Source organism: Lontra canadensis, unplaced genomic scaffold (genome assembly GCF_010015895.1).
Source record: "Lontra canadensis isolate GAN:19392208 unplaced genomic scaffold, GSC_riverotter_1.0 scaffold56, whole genome shotgun sequence".
NCBI classification, from domain to species: Eukaryota; Metazoa; Chordata; class Mammalia; order Carnivora; family Mustelidae; genus Lontra; species Lontra canadensis.
The window spans coordinates 8,686,039-8,701,531 of NW_022631050.1; the positions used below are offsets into that span (position 1 = coordinate 8,686,039).

At 40.3% G+C, this 15,493-nt stretch overlaps 1 protein-coding gene across 1 annotated transcript; it reads right to left on the minus strand.

Moving 5' to 3' along the window:
- Positions 1-2,062: 2,062 nt before the first annotated feature.
- On the minus strand, positions 2,063-11,973 carry LOC116878161. The gene is made up of 4 exons (XM_032875371.1): positions 11,426-11,973; positions 10,424-10,501; positions 4,609-4,666; positions 2,063-3,796 (listed from the first exon to the last, which is right to left on the minus strand). The coding sequence occupies exons 1-4, from the start codon at positions 11,971-11,973 to the stop codon at positions 3,719-3,721; spliced, it is 762 nt and encodes a 253-aa protein (XP_032731262.1). The 3' UTR covers positions 2,063-3,718.
- Between the last annotated feature and the right edge of the window lie 3,520 nt (positions 11,974-15,493).

Sequence of the window (15,493 nt, forward strand, 5' to 3'; positions counted from 1 at the left end):
TTGAAAAACAACAGTATTTTGGAAAAAAAAAATACTGCACATCAATAATTTATTTCCCAGATTTCCCTTCTGGTAAAAGTGGTTCAGGTTGTTCACATCAGTCCTGTAACTGAAAACAACGAAAAAAACTGGATAAAATATATTTAAAATAATCTTTTCAAAAGCATCAAAGAGATTACAAAATAGTAAGGAATTATTAGGCCAAAAGTAAAGAGAAGAATCTAGAGAGGTGAACAAGCCGGAAACCACTTTTTCCTTGAGAGTACTAGTTAATCCCAGAAACCCAGACCCTCCATTTTCATGGCCTTTCCAGGTATAGAAGGGAAAAACACTGGATCCAAGCAAGTTGGGGAATCTGACAGGAGGCTTTCCCCTACAACGGTCTGCATTCCAGGATCTGAGAGAGAAGGGGACAAGAACTGGGGTGATCTAAAGAGAATTCAAACATTACTATAGTAAGAATCCCTTGAGTTGTCCAGGAAAAATGAAACTTTGAACAGGCGATCTCAAACTGATAGCGCCCTCAGGCGCCTGGCAGAAGCAAATGCAAATATTCTTTGGAGAAAAGTGCTTGCATTACAGGCCTCACAGTTATTCCTGCAAAATAACGTTTCAAATGCAATGACTAGCACAGAGTCAAACATGCCCGGCACATAAGAAAATTAGAATCAGTGAATAAAACAGACAACCAGAAAGAGCTCATCAAAAACTCCAGGTGTAGGCCCCAGCACCTCTGTTTTAATAGGCCATCCAGGTCATTCCCATACATGCTAAAGCTTGAGAATCCCTGCTTTAGACTTAAAAAATCACATAAATATTCATCCCCCACACAAAAATGTGTGGGTATGTTAGGGCTTGGGAAGGGCCCAAGAATTTGCATTTCTAAAAAGTTCCCAGATGATGCTCATGCCAGATGAGGAATACTGCTACAGAGGTATTACTCTACAGATCAGAATAGTGGTTACGTGTGGGGAGATGGGCCATAATTTGGAAGCAATATGTGGAAGGCTGAAAATCCCCTCTTTCTTGATCTCAGTGGTGGTTACACAGTGTAATCATTAAGTTTTAGGTTTTATTTTAACGCATGACAAGATCAGTGGTTGTCCTTTTTCCATTCAATCATCTAAGTCCAATGTCACTGCTATGTCACTAAATCCTATCCACCTCCATCTCACCACCCTCATTTATAATCAACTCCCAAAGTAGAAAGTGTAAAAGGTTGCAAAGTTCCAAGACATTACTTCCTTCACTTTAGTTCCTAATGTAATTAGCTCATGAAATTAAATAGCTTTAAAACTCAAGACAAGAAAAATTAAGTCTAAGTTTCTAAAAACCCTGTTTAAAAAGTTGTTTAAAACCCAGAGATATGATACTGCTTATAATCTTAGTTCTTTGTCACCAAAAATACCTGAAAAAATAGACAACTACCGTAAACTTTTCCCCTAAGTTAAAAGAAAGGGAGGAGATACTACCTTTTACCAGTCTGAACTTCCTACTCCAAAGAGGCAAAGATCCTTGCTTCTCTCCAAATACAACCTGAAAATAAAATACCTAGTACTGCTTATAGTAATGGTAAGATCCGTCCTACTCTCTTAATTAATCCTCATCTACGTGGAAAAGTAATACTCATCAACGGGCCTTAAATCTGTGAACACGTTAAGAGAAAATATAGAAAATCTCTTTGTAGGAAGGGGAAAAATGAAAATAAAAAAGGCTGAGAAGCACCAAATTAAATTGACCAGTGCAGACTGTACTTTGAAGTTCCCACACTGGTTTCTTATATTTATACAAAATACTTTTTCCGGCGGTCAAATTCTTCTGTGAACTTCAAGAAACACTTACTACTTTCCATTTTTGATTCATAGTACCAACACCCTCTATTACCCAAAACCTCACCATTACTCTGTGAGGAAACAATGATAACAGTGGAGTTTCTGACTCTGGCAACTAGCAGGGGCCTAGGCCTTGTGATAGTCCAGACAGGTATCTGAACAACCAAATGGTTCCCACAACCGGGTGTGGCAAACTACTGAGACCATGGGGAAAAAAAAAATGTAGCTGGGTTTTGTTATGCCCATAAGTACCTTGAGAGTGGTCACAAATACCTTCAACACCTGGACATACCTTCCTATTTATGTGGTAAGAACTGACCAACGTGCTTTGCTTAACTCCCACTGTAACTCTGACCATTGCAGACCTGAATTCATACACCTCTCACAGCTTCCTCTTTCTTACAGCATCAAAATATGACCATGTAAGATGCCTAATCACTATTATGTTAACTGTAGACAATGTAGCAAGATAATGTTGGTAGTTTAGCAAGGATCATTCCAGGATCCTGAAGGTTAGAGGTCCAGATGATCTGGCTTGTGAAAGGCAGTTTTTGTAACCATGTAATATACTGGGATTTGGGGACAATGTAGGTGGGGATATAAGGGGCTTGGAAAGCTTCTCCAACCTGGGCAGGCAGAACCCGAGTATCACCAGCCTCAGCACCTGTCCTGGGAGGAGCTGGAGAGACCTGAGAAGCCACATTCACTAACACTCCAACCCAATGCCCTCTGTGTCCATTATCTAACTCTAACCAAGCCTCAAACCAAGTCTTCTGTGGGATCATTTCAATTCAGAAAGTAATACTCATTAAAAAAAAAAAAAAGGCATAACCACCATTTTGGAGCAGAGCTGATCCTAGTAGAAAAGTGCTTCCCTTTCTGCTCGTTGCTGACAATACCTTAAGTACTGAATTGGCCCTTCAAAAGTACATCCTCATTCAATTAAGTAGAAAACTCCAGATTATCATATTGTAGCTGAGCTTGTTATACTAAATTCTTTCACTTGTCTGGAGGATAAGTACTACAGTAAAGCAAATATATCATCCTTTTACTAAGGGCTATCAGCTAGATGAGATTACCAACACTCTATAAACATTTTAGTCCCTGGTCAAAATTAACTTTAAGAAAACATCCTACAGAATTTATGATTATACCTTTCAATACAATCTGAGTACTTTCTTCTTACTCTTGGATTACTTTTGCCTCTGTGAGAATATCAAATTCACATGTAAATGAGTGCCTATTAAGAGCTGTTTAAAGTCATGTACGTCATCCAGTACATATAGAGAGGATTTTGGTGATTGCTCTTAGGTTAAAGATTTCATCCCATCTATAGTTATAAACAATATTTTCTGATAATAATCACTTGACTTGAAAAACCAAAGCATCCTACTTTTTCAGCAAAGTCAGAGTCCCCACCAACAGACTTCTCCGAAGTTGTGGATGTACCTGTTGACTGTCCTGCTCCCCTAGGTGTCCTCTGATTACAAGGATTGGTTTGGAGGGTTATAGAATTTTCTAGTCATTTGTGAATCTCACTGTGCTTCATGTGAGTTACTAATGTCCATGTCGTCACCCTTAAACCAAAGTTCTTTTACATACCGTTCACTGGTTTTGTTCTCAATCACTGAATCATAAATGGAACTGATAAAACTTTTCATACTCAATTTCCTCTGTAGGGCAAGTGGCATCTAAGTCATCTTCGATTTTGAAACTGAAAGTATCCAAGTATCCCGTGGAGAGAAGTAGAGCTTGTCCTGCACGTTGTTTTGCAGCATTTCCACTATTACTGGGTCATCTGGTAGTACGTGAACTTTAAATCAAATATCTGACCACACCTCTTGGTGTAATTCATACTATGTTGACTTGTAGTGAGTACAAAAACATTACTTTATCATTTTTTGAGTCCTCTTCCTTAGCATGTCCTCTTTTAGCTTTCCATACATCTCTGTTTGGTACATAACCCAAAATCAAAATGTTATATGAAAGGCTTTTTTTGTTCACATATACACAACTCCCACACTACTATATACCCTCCTGAAAGTTGAAATCTTTACCTCTTTTTTTTCTTTGTCATAGTGGTTAAAAGAATTCTGGAAACAGACTACATGAGCTTAAGTCATCTTTCGTTCAGTGTGACCTGAGCACATTACCAAACTTCTTTGGTCCTCATTTTTCTAATCTGTGATATGTAGATAATAACACCTAATGTTCTAGGACTGTTATGAAGTTTCTCTTTTTTTAATATTTTATTTATTTGAGAGAAAGAGCAAGAGACCATAAGCAGGGGGATTGGCAAAGGGAGAGGGAGAAGCAGATCAGGGAGCCTGATGTGGGGCTCTATCCCGGGACCCCAGGATCACGACCTGAGCTGAAGGCAGGTGCTTAACCGACTGAGCCACCCAGGCGTCTCTGGATTGTTACGAAGTTTCTATGTATGAGGATTCAGTGTGTTAATAAATGTAAAACTCTTCGGACAATGCTTGACACTTGATAAACACTCTACATCTTAGCTCTTGTATCTACTGCCACATAAACCCCCCAGCTGTTGAGATTATACACGCTCCTGGTCTTAAGATTTCTGTGCTGTATTTCTTACACTAATCAAACGATTGACAATTTTAATAGGAAGATACCATATATACCATATATATACAGCCTACAAGCTCATCAAACATCTTAACTATTTCTCTTGGATACTCCAAGGCATAACTGAGCAAATGATAGAGCCTTCAACAGAACACAAAATATAAAGTATTGCCTTGAGGCTGCCTACCTTATTACCACTACTGCTGGCTGGAGAGGTCACAAACATTCTCAGGCTCCCTTGATATCTGAAATAAAAACCACAAGACCAGATGTAGCACAATGGCAATGTAAATCAAGCATGTTCCCAGCAGTTGATAGCAAAATTATACACACACGTGTACACATACCTACAGCACATTTACCCAGAGGTGGTCACTATTCTTATTGAAAGCCTATTACTGTATTCGGCCTTCTTCCTCCCCCACAAAAGGACATTAAGATTCTTTTTTTCTTTCTTTCTTTCTTTGGTTTCACTAAAAAACCTGTAGGAGCTGCTCACTTGCTGGAACTAAAGTCCAAATCTGGTGCTAGCTGAATGTTGAATACAGTTAAAAGAAGAATAGGTGAGAATCTACCTCTTCAGCTGAAGTTTATTTAGGTAATGAGATAAATCTGTTGTTGACAGACAAAAGAAGGGCAGAAAATTTTGCTTATTCTCTATTTTAGGGAAGATTTCACAAAAATCTGTCTGCCTTAGTAAGAAAACAGATGTTTACACAATATGGCTTTTTACTATCTCAAGAACCATTTTTGTTCATAGTCAACATGTGTATTTCACTAATTTGGCTTCTATCTAGGATGTAGAAACCTAGCATGAACATCACTCTTACCTAAACAACTAGGAAAACTATAGAAAACCTTTTCTTAAACCTGTTGGAGATCTGAGGTTAGGGTAACCAACTGGACTTTCCCTCATTTTAGTCCTGTAAGTCCTGGGAAACTCCTTAATACCACACAAATTGGGATGGTTGGACATCCTAACAAGGGTCACAGACCAAGCAACCAACCTGAGCTCCAAGGAAAAGACTGGTCCTACCAGGAAGATAGGATGTGAGCACTGAAGAAGAGACATCAAGAACTAAGAATTCAATACATCATCAAGAAGAGACATCAAGGTTCTAGGAATTCAGCTAGAATTGTTAACAAACTGCTAAAGGCCAACAGGGGACAAGGATGCCCTGAAAGCCTCAGATAAAAAAGGAGCTTGCTTCCATTTATAGCCTCTTCTCCATGTTCTCACTGGGTGCTGATGAGAAAAACAGGACAAGGCAGGAGGTCAGAGAGAGCCTCTCTTGGAGATGAAGGCCTTGGTGAAGGAGAAAAAGCTCCCACCATGGAAAGTGCAAAAGTCCTGCCATCCTCTTCCTATGAACAATAGCTTCAAGCCCCTGGGAAAGGGGCAGCAGACTCTATTATCTCCAAGGCTCAGGTAAAGGGCCCTTGATACTGGGTAAGAATAGGAATAAGAGAGGACAAAGAGCTTCTGTCCCTGGGTAAGGAAGGACAGGAAACAGTCTTGGGCCCAAGATCTTATGTTAATAAAATTCCAGGAATCAGGAGACTCTTATCTTCTCAAGACTCATCAAAGATGCAAGGTAGAATTCTGTCACAGGGAGACTGAAGGGCTGAGGAAGCCCCCACTTAGAAGGCCTAAACATATAAGGCTTGCTTAAGAGAGGCTGGACAAAGATGACTGATCCTCTGGCTCCCATTACCACCATCCTATCAAGCAGCAGGTTACAAGCAGAGGAAAAGGCAAAGGCATGGAGAGAGGCCCTTTTTGTGCAGGTTAAAAAGAAGGCTCAAAGCTGAGAGTAGAAAAGGAATATTGAAAAAATCCCTCCAGCATTCTAGCCCACCACAAGTATAAGGTAACACCAAAGGAAACTGAAACCAGTGGTGTACTGAAGGTGAAAAAATCAAACCCAAACCCAGCTCAACTACTGATTGATTCAAGACCCCGCATTACTGACTTAGCAGCAGAAGAAACATGCTTATTTGAGTCATACATTATTTTAATGTCTACTGTTTTATACAAGATGCCTAGAATTGGATAGAAAATTATAAGACACATAAAAAAGAAAAGGAAAAAAAAAACCCATTGTCGAGAGAGAGAGATCAATCAACAGAATGAGGTTCAGAGATAACCTAAGTTTGGAATTATGAGGGGGATTTAAAATACCATTTATTAATATATTAATCATACATATTAAAGGTGGATAACAGGAATGATCAGGTAGAAAATTTCAGTAGAGATAAAAACTATGTCAAGTGGAAATGCTAACAAAAAGCACAGTAACAGAGATGAAGAATACCTTGAAAAAGCCAATCAGTACATTTGATACAGCATGCACTTGGAAAGCATGAACTTGAAGCTGTATAATAAAATTACCCAACTAAAATACAAAGAGAAAAAAGTGTGAAAAAAACCTCAAATAAGTGTTCAAGTGTTGTAGGACAAGATCGAACAGTCTAATAAAAGTATATTTGGAATTCAAGAAAGAGAGAGAGCAATAACAAGAAACAAATCTTCCAAAAATGATAAAATATACCAAACCACAAGTAACAAAAGCTCAGATTCCCAAGCAGAATAAACACCAAAAATACAAACCCCAACATATTATATTCAAACCGCTGAAAAGTCAAAGTTAAAGAGAAAATCTTGAAGGAAGCCACAGAGAAAAAGACACAGTACAGAGAAACAGAGAATTACAGCTGATTTAGGAACTACGCAACTCAGAGTACATTGGAGTAATAACTGTAAAACACTAAAGGAAAAATACTGTTAATGCAGAATACTGTGCCCAGGGAAAATATCTTTCAGATATGATGGAAAAATAGACTTCAAAAGACAGATAAAAAGCCAAAAAACCAAACAAAACCGAAAAAATTTATTATCAATAGACCTGTACAAAAATAAAGGTCAAAACAACTTCCTTCAACACAAAGAACGTGATACTAAACAGAACTTGCTTCCAAAAAAGGAAATGAAGATTTCCAGAAATAGTTAAAACGAAAGTAAAATACAAAAGATTTTTTTTTAACTGCTCCAAAAGGTAGCCTAAAGCAGTGGTTCTCAACCTGGGGTAATTCTGCCTCTCAGGAGACATTTGACAATGTTGCGACATTTTGATTGTTATAGTTGGGGTGGGGGCAGAGATAGGAATAGAGGGATAGAGATGTAGTGCTACTGGCATCTAGTGGGTGTAAAGGCCAGGCATGTGCTGGACACATCCTACATCCTAGAAAGGTGAACACTGTACAATAAATAACTATTCAGCCCAAAATGTCCATAGTACCAGACTATTGTGGCTTGATTGATAAAAAAAAAAAAAAAAGAGAGAGAGAGAGAGAGACAAAGACATAAAATACCAAAACAATGAAATGAAAAAGGTGCAATCACTACAGATCTTGGCCATTAAAAGAATATGACAATATCACAAACAACGGTATGCCCATAAATTCGAAACTTAGATGAAATACACAAACTCCTTTTAAGACACAAACGACAAAGACTCACTTAAATACATAACCTGAACAGTCCTATGTCTATTAAAGACATTGAATTTGTAGTTTAAAAACTTCTAACAAGAAAGACTATAGGTCAGGATGCCTTCACAACCTACAGTGAAGATCATGACAAAATCAAACTAGCTCTTCTTAGTGTACCTAGATTTGATAAATGTCTTATTAGGTGCCAGGAGAAATGCTTGAGTTTCAACCTACTGGAAACTGCAGCAAGTCCAGAATTCCAAGTTACCCCTCCAAGGCACCAGTCCTCACCTCCTACCCCTGCCCCACTCACATTCCCACACTAGGGCCACTTTCCAGGGAACTAGAGGCTCTAGGACAGTTAGGGTTAGGACTACTAGCTTCCAACACACACTGATGTAGAGCTGACATCTTCACTTACCACATTAATTTTTTTTTAAAGATTTTATTTATTTATTTGACAGAGATCACAAGCAGGCAGAGAGGTGGGGGGAATGGGGGCGGTTGCAGGAAGCAGGCTCCCCGCTGAGCAGAGAGCCCAACTCGGGGCTTGATCCCAACTCGGGGCTCGATCCCAGGACCCTGAGATCACGACCTGAGCTGAAGGCAGAGGCCCAACCCACTAAGCCACCCAGGTGCCTTACCTTTAAGCGACATTCAAAACACTGAAGATACTGGAGTCTACCCAGTATGTTGTATTTTCCATAACTGAAGGAGGCTGCTTAAGTGAGAGTTTAAATATAGATAATTTTCTGCTCCTATCTATACTTCACACCAGTGGACCAGGCAATTTCTTCACTAAAGCTTATTACTTTCAAAGGTAGCGTGATTGACAAAAAGGAGTCAGGCCAAGGCTGCTGTAATCCCATAATTTGTAACAATAATTGAGAGCTAAGGTTGGTGCAGTGACCTTCCCTTGCTTCCTTCTTCCTTCCCTTCTCTGCATTCTCTATAGTTTACTTCTACAAAACTAGACAAAGAAACAGTTCTGCCAGCATCCAAATTGGTTCTAGTGGCAAGAGCAAACAGAAGTTTGAGACTTTCCTGTATGAGTGACTATAATTTTGTAGTTCTAGACTATGCAGGAGTACTCTCTGGGAGAGAAGAGCAATGTGAGTTTTTTGGGGAAAAGCAGTTTTTCTGAACATTGTAAGTAGTTTTCAATACTCTGCAATCTTTAGTACAGGGCTCTCTAAAAGAAGCATAATGTGAACTACATATATAAAATTTCTAGTAGTCACATTAAAAAAGTGAAAATTAATTTTAATATATTTTATTCAACTCAATATATCCAAAATATCATTTCAGCATGTAATCAATTTAAAAGTAGAATATTTTACTTTAAAAAACAAGACATTAAAATCTGGTGATCTGGTGTACATTTTATAGCACATCTTATTTTATTTTTTATTCTTGTTTTTATAAAGACTCTTGTTAACATTGATTAAGTTTTTATTTAAATTTCAGTTAATATACGGTATTAGTTTCAGATGTCTAATATAGTGACTTAACACTTCCATACATTACCTAGTGCTTGTCACAAGTGTCCTCCTTAATCCCATCCCCTATTTAACCCACCCCCCACCACCTCCCCTCTGGTAACCATCGGTTGGTTCTCTATAGTTAAGAGTCTGTTTCTTGGTTTGCCTCTTCTTTTTTTTTTTCCCCTTTGCTCATTTTTCTTAAATTCCACATGTAAGTGAAATTATACGATATTCATATTTCTCTGACTTACTTCACTTAACCTAATACTCTCTAGCTCCATCCATGTCATTGCAAATGGTGAAGATTTCATACTTTTTTTGGCATATATATATATATATATATATATATATACATACATACATGTATATATACACACACACACCCCACATATATATATTATGTGGTATACAATATATATTTTGTGTGTGTGTGTGTGTATCCCATCTTCCTTATACCTTCATCAGTTGATAGACACCTGGGCTATTCACATAATTTGGCTATTGTAGATAATGCTGCTATAAAGACTGAGGTGCACGTATCCCTTTGAATTAGAATTTTTATACTCTTTGGGTAAATACCTAGTAGTGCAATTGCTGGGTCACAGGGTAATTCTACTTTTAACTTTTTAGGCACCTCCATACTGTTTTCCAGAGTGACTGCACCTGTTTGCATTCTCACCAACAATGCAAAAGGGTTTGCCTTTCTTCATATCATCACCAACACCTGTTTCTTGTGTTGTTGATTTTAGCCATTCTGACAGGTGCAATGTGGTATCTCACTGTAGTGCTGATCTGCATTTTCCTGACGATGAGTGAAGCACATCTTATTTTAGACTTGCCTCATTTTAAGTGCACAGTAGTCACTTGTATTTTGTGGTTACAGTATTGGACAGCATAGCTATAGAGCCTCTCAGTTTCCTTCTTGATCTGTCCTCCCTCCCCTCCGCCCACCACACCTGCACCAGCCCTTCCAGGGCATCTGTAAAATTAGTCCCAGAGCACTGATTAATACAGCTGATTGCTCACCTGCCTCTATCCTTGGGCAAGGAACCAAATGCCTTCAGAAGCTTGGCATTTTCACATTCTGCATATTCTTCAAAGGCCCTGAAATATAATGAGGGGTGGGGTGAGCACTGGATCAGAAAGGTCTCATGATTCCAACAACTGTTTAGTTAATAGAATCATCCCTCCTCTGACTCTTGATGTCTTAGTAGCTGAGTGGTCCAGAGAAGAATCCCTTTTAACGCTTTTTTTATACCATTGAATTTTATCAAAGACAGCCTTCAGGAAAAGATGAGAGTTGGGGCCAGTACCAGGTTCATAATTTGCTGGGCCCAGTAGAAAAGAGAGAATAGGGAGCCTTTGGTTCAAAAATTAAGAACTTCGAAAGGTGACCGCAAAGCATTAAAACAAGTGCAAGGCCCTCCTTCTGAGCACGGAGCCTTGTATGACTACACAGGTTGGACCTCTGTGAAGCTGGTGCCAGTTGAGGCTTCTGTCCTTGGAGGAAGCAAGGAAATGGTGACATTACCTAGACTATCCCTGAGCACCTGACGCTTAATGGAGACTCCAAAGTTATGTGTACTAGAATTCACTGCCGAAAAGGTTTTCAGGCCGGTGAGCGCTCTTCGGAAAAATGTAGTGAGGGGATCAAGGAAGTGGGTAAGACTTGGCTTTGCTGGTTAAATCACTGAGTATCCCGGGTTCCTAAGGTCAAGCTTCTGTGACCCCAAGTGGGGTAACAAAAGATTGCCACCTGCAACGTGACTCCACGCCTGGGCAGGAGTCCCTTCGAGGCTGTTTCAGAGTCAATTTGCCCCTCTTCAAGCCACAAACGGCCGCTGCCGGTGAGGGAATTCGGGAGCTCCCTCTGTGGGAGTCGGTGGGAGCCGCGGCCCGGCTTCGGGCCCCTGACCCTGCGAGGGCGGACCGGGTCAAGGCCAGCGAGGGGACTCGGCGTACCCGCGCCCAGCAGCGCCCCCTCCCGCGCTCGCACTTCCGCCTCTCCTCCACGGGGGCAACGCACACCTCCAGCTGTGGGGGCCTGGGGCGGGCAACGGCCGGTCGGGCCCGGGCCCCGAGGCCCGCCCGGGCCGGTGCAACCCACCCGAACCATAGTCACTGTTGCTGAAGCCCGCGGCGGCGTCGCAAAGGGCGACCGGGGACTCGCCCCTGCACCTGGTCTGGCCTAGCCGCGGCCACACTATCGCAAGGGCCCTCGGTGCCCGGAGCCTCAGAGACCCCTTTCCCGCCAATGACGTCCGAGGGAGGTAACCAGTCAGGGCGTCTGCCAGCAGCGGCTCAGCGGAAACGCTGGCCGGGAAGCGTGCGCTGCCAGCGGGTGGTTCCCCCGGGCGACAGGCCCCGCCCCCGGGCGACAGGCGCCCCCTCCTGACGACAAGCCCCGCCTCCGGCCGCGTACGCTGCCAAACTCCTCGTGGAGTCGCGGTTGGGCTGTGGGTTTGGTCGGGTTCTGGGATGGCTTGTACCTGCGCCGGCTTTCGTGTCCCTACTCTTCCTAGTAGTCTGGCTGGTCGCGGTACGCTAGTGGCGCTTGGCACGCAGGGTGGCGTCATGCTGGATGTTGGATAACGAGAAAAAGATTCGTTTTCCTTGGCCGGTGCTGGCTGGAGACCACTAGCTTAGACTCCAGTGGGCCAACGAGCGAGGAACGGCCATGGCCTCCAGGGGGCGCCCTCTCCACGAGGCTCTCCGCCGCTGCTCCGTTTCTTCCTCGCTATCAATTTACTTAACAGCCCAGAGTCAAGATGTCAATTTAATATCACAGATTTCTTACGCAACTGAATTTTTAAATGACTCACTTTATTTGAAAACAGTATTGATAAATTAATAAGATCTCTATTAATGCAACATCTACGTTTAGTTCTAAATTGAAAGGAAGGTCAAATCTGTTACTTATTAGCAGTTCACCCTTGAAGTAGCTGCAATTGAAATCGGTTTCAAAACAAATATGTAGCTGGAGATACTACTATAAAAGTGTACCTTCTTTCCAAGTAAGTGGATATAAAAGTTTGAATTAGATCTGAAACGTTTCCTCTTCACACTGATTAAATCATGCCACGGGAAAAAAGGTTATCTTACCTACCTACATTATCCCAATGCTGTTTTACATAATCAGAAATGGATTAATCTCAGAGATCTTTAAATATAACCATCATACTCAATGTCAGTGTGTTTTCAAATCTGTCTTTAAGCCTATGTTATTTAACTCATGGAAAGATGTAAATTTTGAAAGATGTCCATAAATGGGGTTAACATAGTACAATTTTGTTGATAAAGATCACTTTAATTTCTTTCATGTTAGGGAGATTGATTTTATTTTCTTCCATATAGCCACTGTCAGTAATTATTAATTGTAAAATAAAGTGTACAATGTGATGATTTAATATATGTATACATTGTGAAAGTTTTCCCCTTGCAATAAAGGCATCCGTCATATATTTACCTTTTGTGTGTGTGTGTGAACATTTCAGTGCTACTCTTTGCAAATGCCAGTGATACAACACAGTGTTATCAACTAGAGACACATGTTACACTTTGGATTCTCAGACCTTATACATCTCATAACTAAAAGTTTGTATCTTTTTACCAAACTCTCCCTATTTTAATTCTGTTGAGATTTGTTTATATATCCTAAATACTAGTTCTTTGTCAAGCACATATAAATATTTTCTCCCATTCTGTAGCCTGTCTTTTCATCTTCTTAATAGTCTTTCAGAGAGCAAAAGTTTTTAACTTCATTAATGTTCAATACCGATTTTTTCTTTTATGGGTGGTGTTTTGTGTTAAGTCTTAAGCTCTTTGCTCAGCTTAGATCTTGGAGATTTCCTACTTTTTTTTTTCTAAAAGTTTTATGGTTTCCTTTACGTTTTTGACCTGTTTGAGCTAATTTTTGCTTAAGGTGTGAGACTTAGGATTCATTTTTGTTGTTTTGTTTATGGCTGTGCAATTGCTCCAGCAGCAGCTAGACTTCTATCTTCTTTTTTTAAAAAGCTTTGTTTAAGAGGAAAAATTATAAACTTGATGAAACTACAAAATTAGTTGAGGATTTGGAAATTAAATTCTATTAAGAAAGTAGTATGTTAGCTATGGAAAAAGTAATACAGTACCCTTTGCATTAAGAATGACAGCAGGAGAGGGATGCCTGGGTGGGTTAAAGTGGTTAACCCACTTTAACCAGTGGGTTAAAGCCTCTGCCTTTGGCTCAGGTCATGATCTCAGGGTCCTCGGATAGAGCCCCGCATCGAGTCCTGCATCAGGCTCTCTGTTCAGCAGGGAGCCTGCTTCTCCCTCTCTCTCTGCCTGCCTCTCTGCCTACTCATGATGTCTGTCAAATAAATAAATAAAATCTTAAAAAAAAAAAAAAGAATGACAGCAGGAGAAGAAATAATCCAAAAGGAGAATGTTCTTTATAGCATTAAAAAAAAAAAAAAGATTTATTTACTTAAGAGAAAGAGAGAGAGAGACCAGGGGAGGGTCAGAGGGAGAGGGAGAGAGATAATCCCAAGTAGACTCTGCACTGAGCAAGGAGGCCACTGCCAGGCTTGATCTCATAACTCTGAGATCATGACCTGAGCTGAAATCAAGAGTTGGATGCTTAACTGACTGAGCCACCCAGTCACCCCTTTACTCATGCATTTTTAATCTATTTCTCCACATAACTCATGCAATTTTTATTTGTGGATATTGACGTGATATTACTTGTTGCACAGATATTTGTAATTATTATTTTTTCATTGTTATTTGTATGCCTTGTCATTATAAAGCACTCTTCGAGACATCTCCTTTGACACTGTTTTCCTTAAATTCATCTTATATGATATGTTAGTGGTCTCTCTCCCTATTGGTTTTTTTGTTTTGTTTTGTCTTTGCCTAGTATACACTTCCCACCATTTCACTTTCAGTTTCAAACCCCTTTGTTTTTAAGATCTCCTGTATACAGGTGTTAAGCTGATTCTGCTTTGTAATGCCATACGGAAGTCTTTTTAGTTGATTGAAATCTATTGCTATCAGCCATGGTGTGCTGGAGCCTCTCACACCAACTCATGAGTTTTTTTTTTTTTTTTAATCTTTCTTTTTTTTTTTAATTTTATTTTTTATAAACATATATTTTTAACCCCAGGGGTACAGGTCTGTGAATCGCCAGGTTTACACAAGTCACAGCACTCACCATAGCACATACCCTCCCCAATGTCCATAACCCCACCCCGCCTCTCCCAACCCCTCTCCCCCCATCAAACCTCAGTTTGTTTTGTGAGATTAAGAGTCACTTATGGTTTGTCTCCCTCCCAATCCCATCTTGTTTCATTTACTCTTCTCCTACCCCCTTACCCCCCATGTTGCATCTCCTCTCCCTCATATCAGGGAGATCATATGATAGTTGTCTTTCTCCGATTGACTTATTTCGCTAAGCATGATACCCTCTAGTTCCATCCACGTCATTGCAAATGGCAAGATTTCATTTCTTTTGATGGCTGCATAGTATTCCATTGTGTATATATACCACTTCTTCTTTATCCATTCGTCTGTTGATGGACATCTAGGTTCTTTCCATAGTTTGGCTATTGTAGACATTGCTGCTATAAACATTCGGGTGCACATGCCCCTTCAGATCACTATGTTTGTATCTTTAGGGTAAATACCCAGCAGTGCAATTGCTGGGTCATAGGGTAGTTCTATTTTCAACATTTTGAGGAACCTCCATGCTGTTTTCCAGAGTGGTTGCACCAGCTTGCATTCCCACCAACAGTGTAGGAGGGTTCCCCTTTCTCCGCATCCTCACCAGCATCTGTCATTTCCTGACTTGTTAATTTTAGCCATTCTGACTGGTTTTAGGTGATATCTCATTGTGGTTTTGATTTGTATTTCCCTGATGCCGAATGATATGGAGCACTTTTTCATGTGTCTGTTGGTCAACTGGATGTCTTCTTTGCAGAAATGTCTGTTCATGTCTTCTGCCCATTTCTTGGTTGGATTATTTGTTCTTCAGGTGTTGAGTTTGCTAAGTTCTTTATAGATTTTGGACACTAGCCCTTTATCTGATATGTCATTTGCAAATATCTTCTCCCATTCTGT

Bases quoted from the DNA above. Each gene is read 5' to 3' on its own strand.
- LOC116878161 (XM_032875371.1), bottom strand. From the start codon at position 11,973: ATGACGCCACCCTGCGTGCCAAGCGCCACTAGCGTACCGCGACCAGCC. The intron at 10,502-11,425 runs GTGTGCGTTGCC...ATTATATTTCAG, and splicing joins CCAGGCCCCCACAGCTGGAG to GGCCTTTGAAGAATATGCAG. The intron at 4,667-10,423 runs GTGAGCAATCAG...TTTTTATTTCAG, and splicing joins TTGCCCAAGGATAGAGGCAG to ATATCAAGGGAGCCTGAGAA.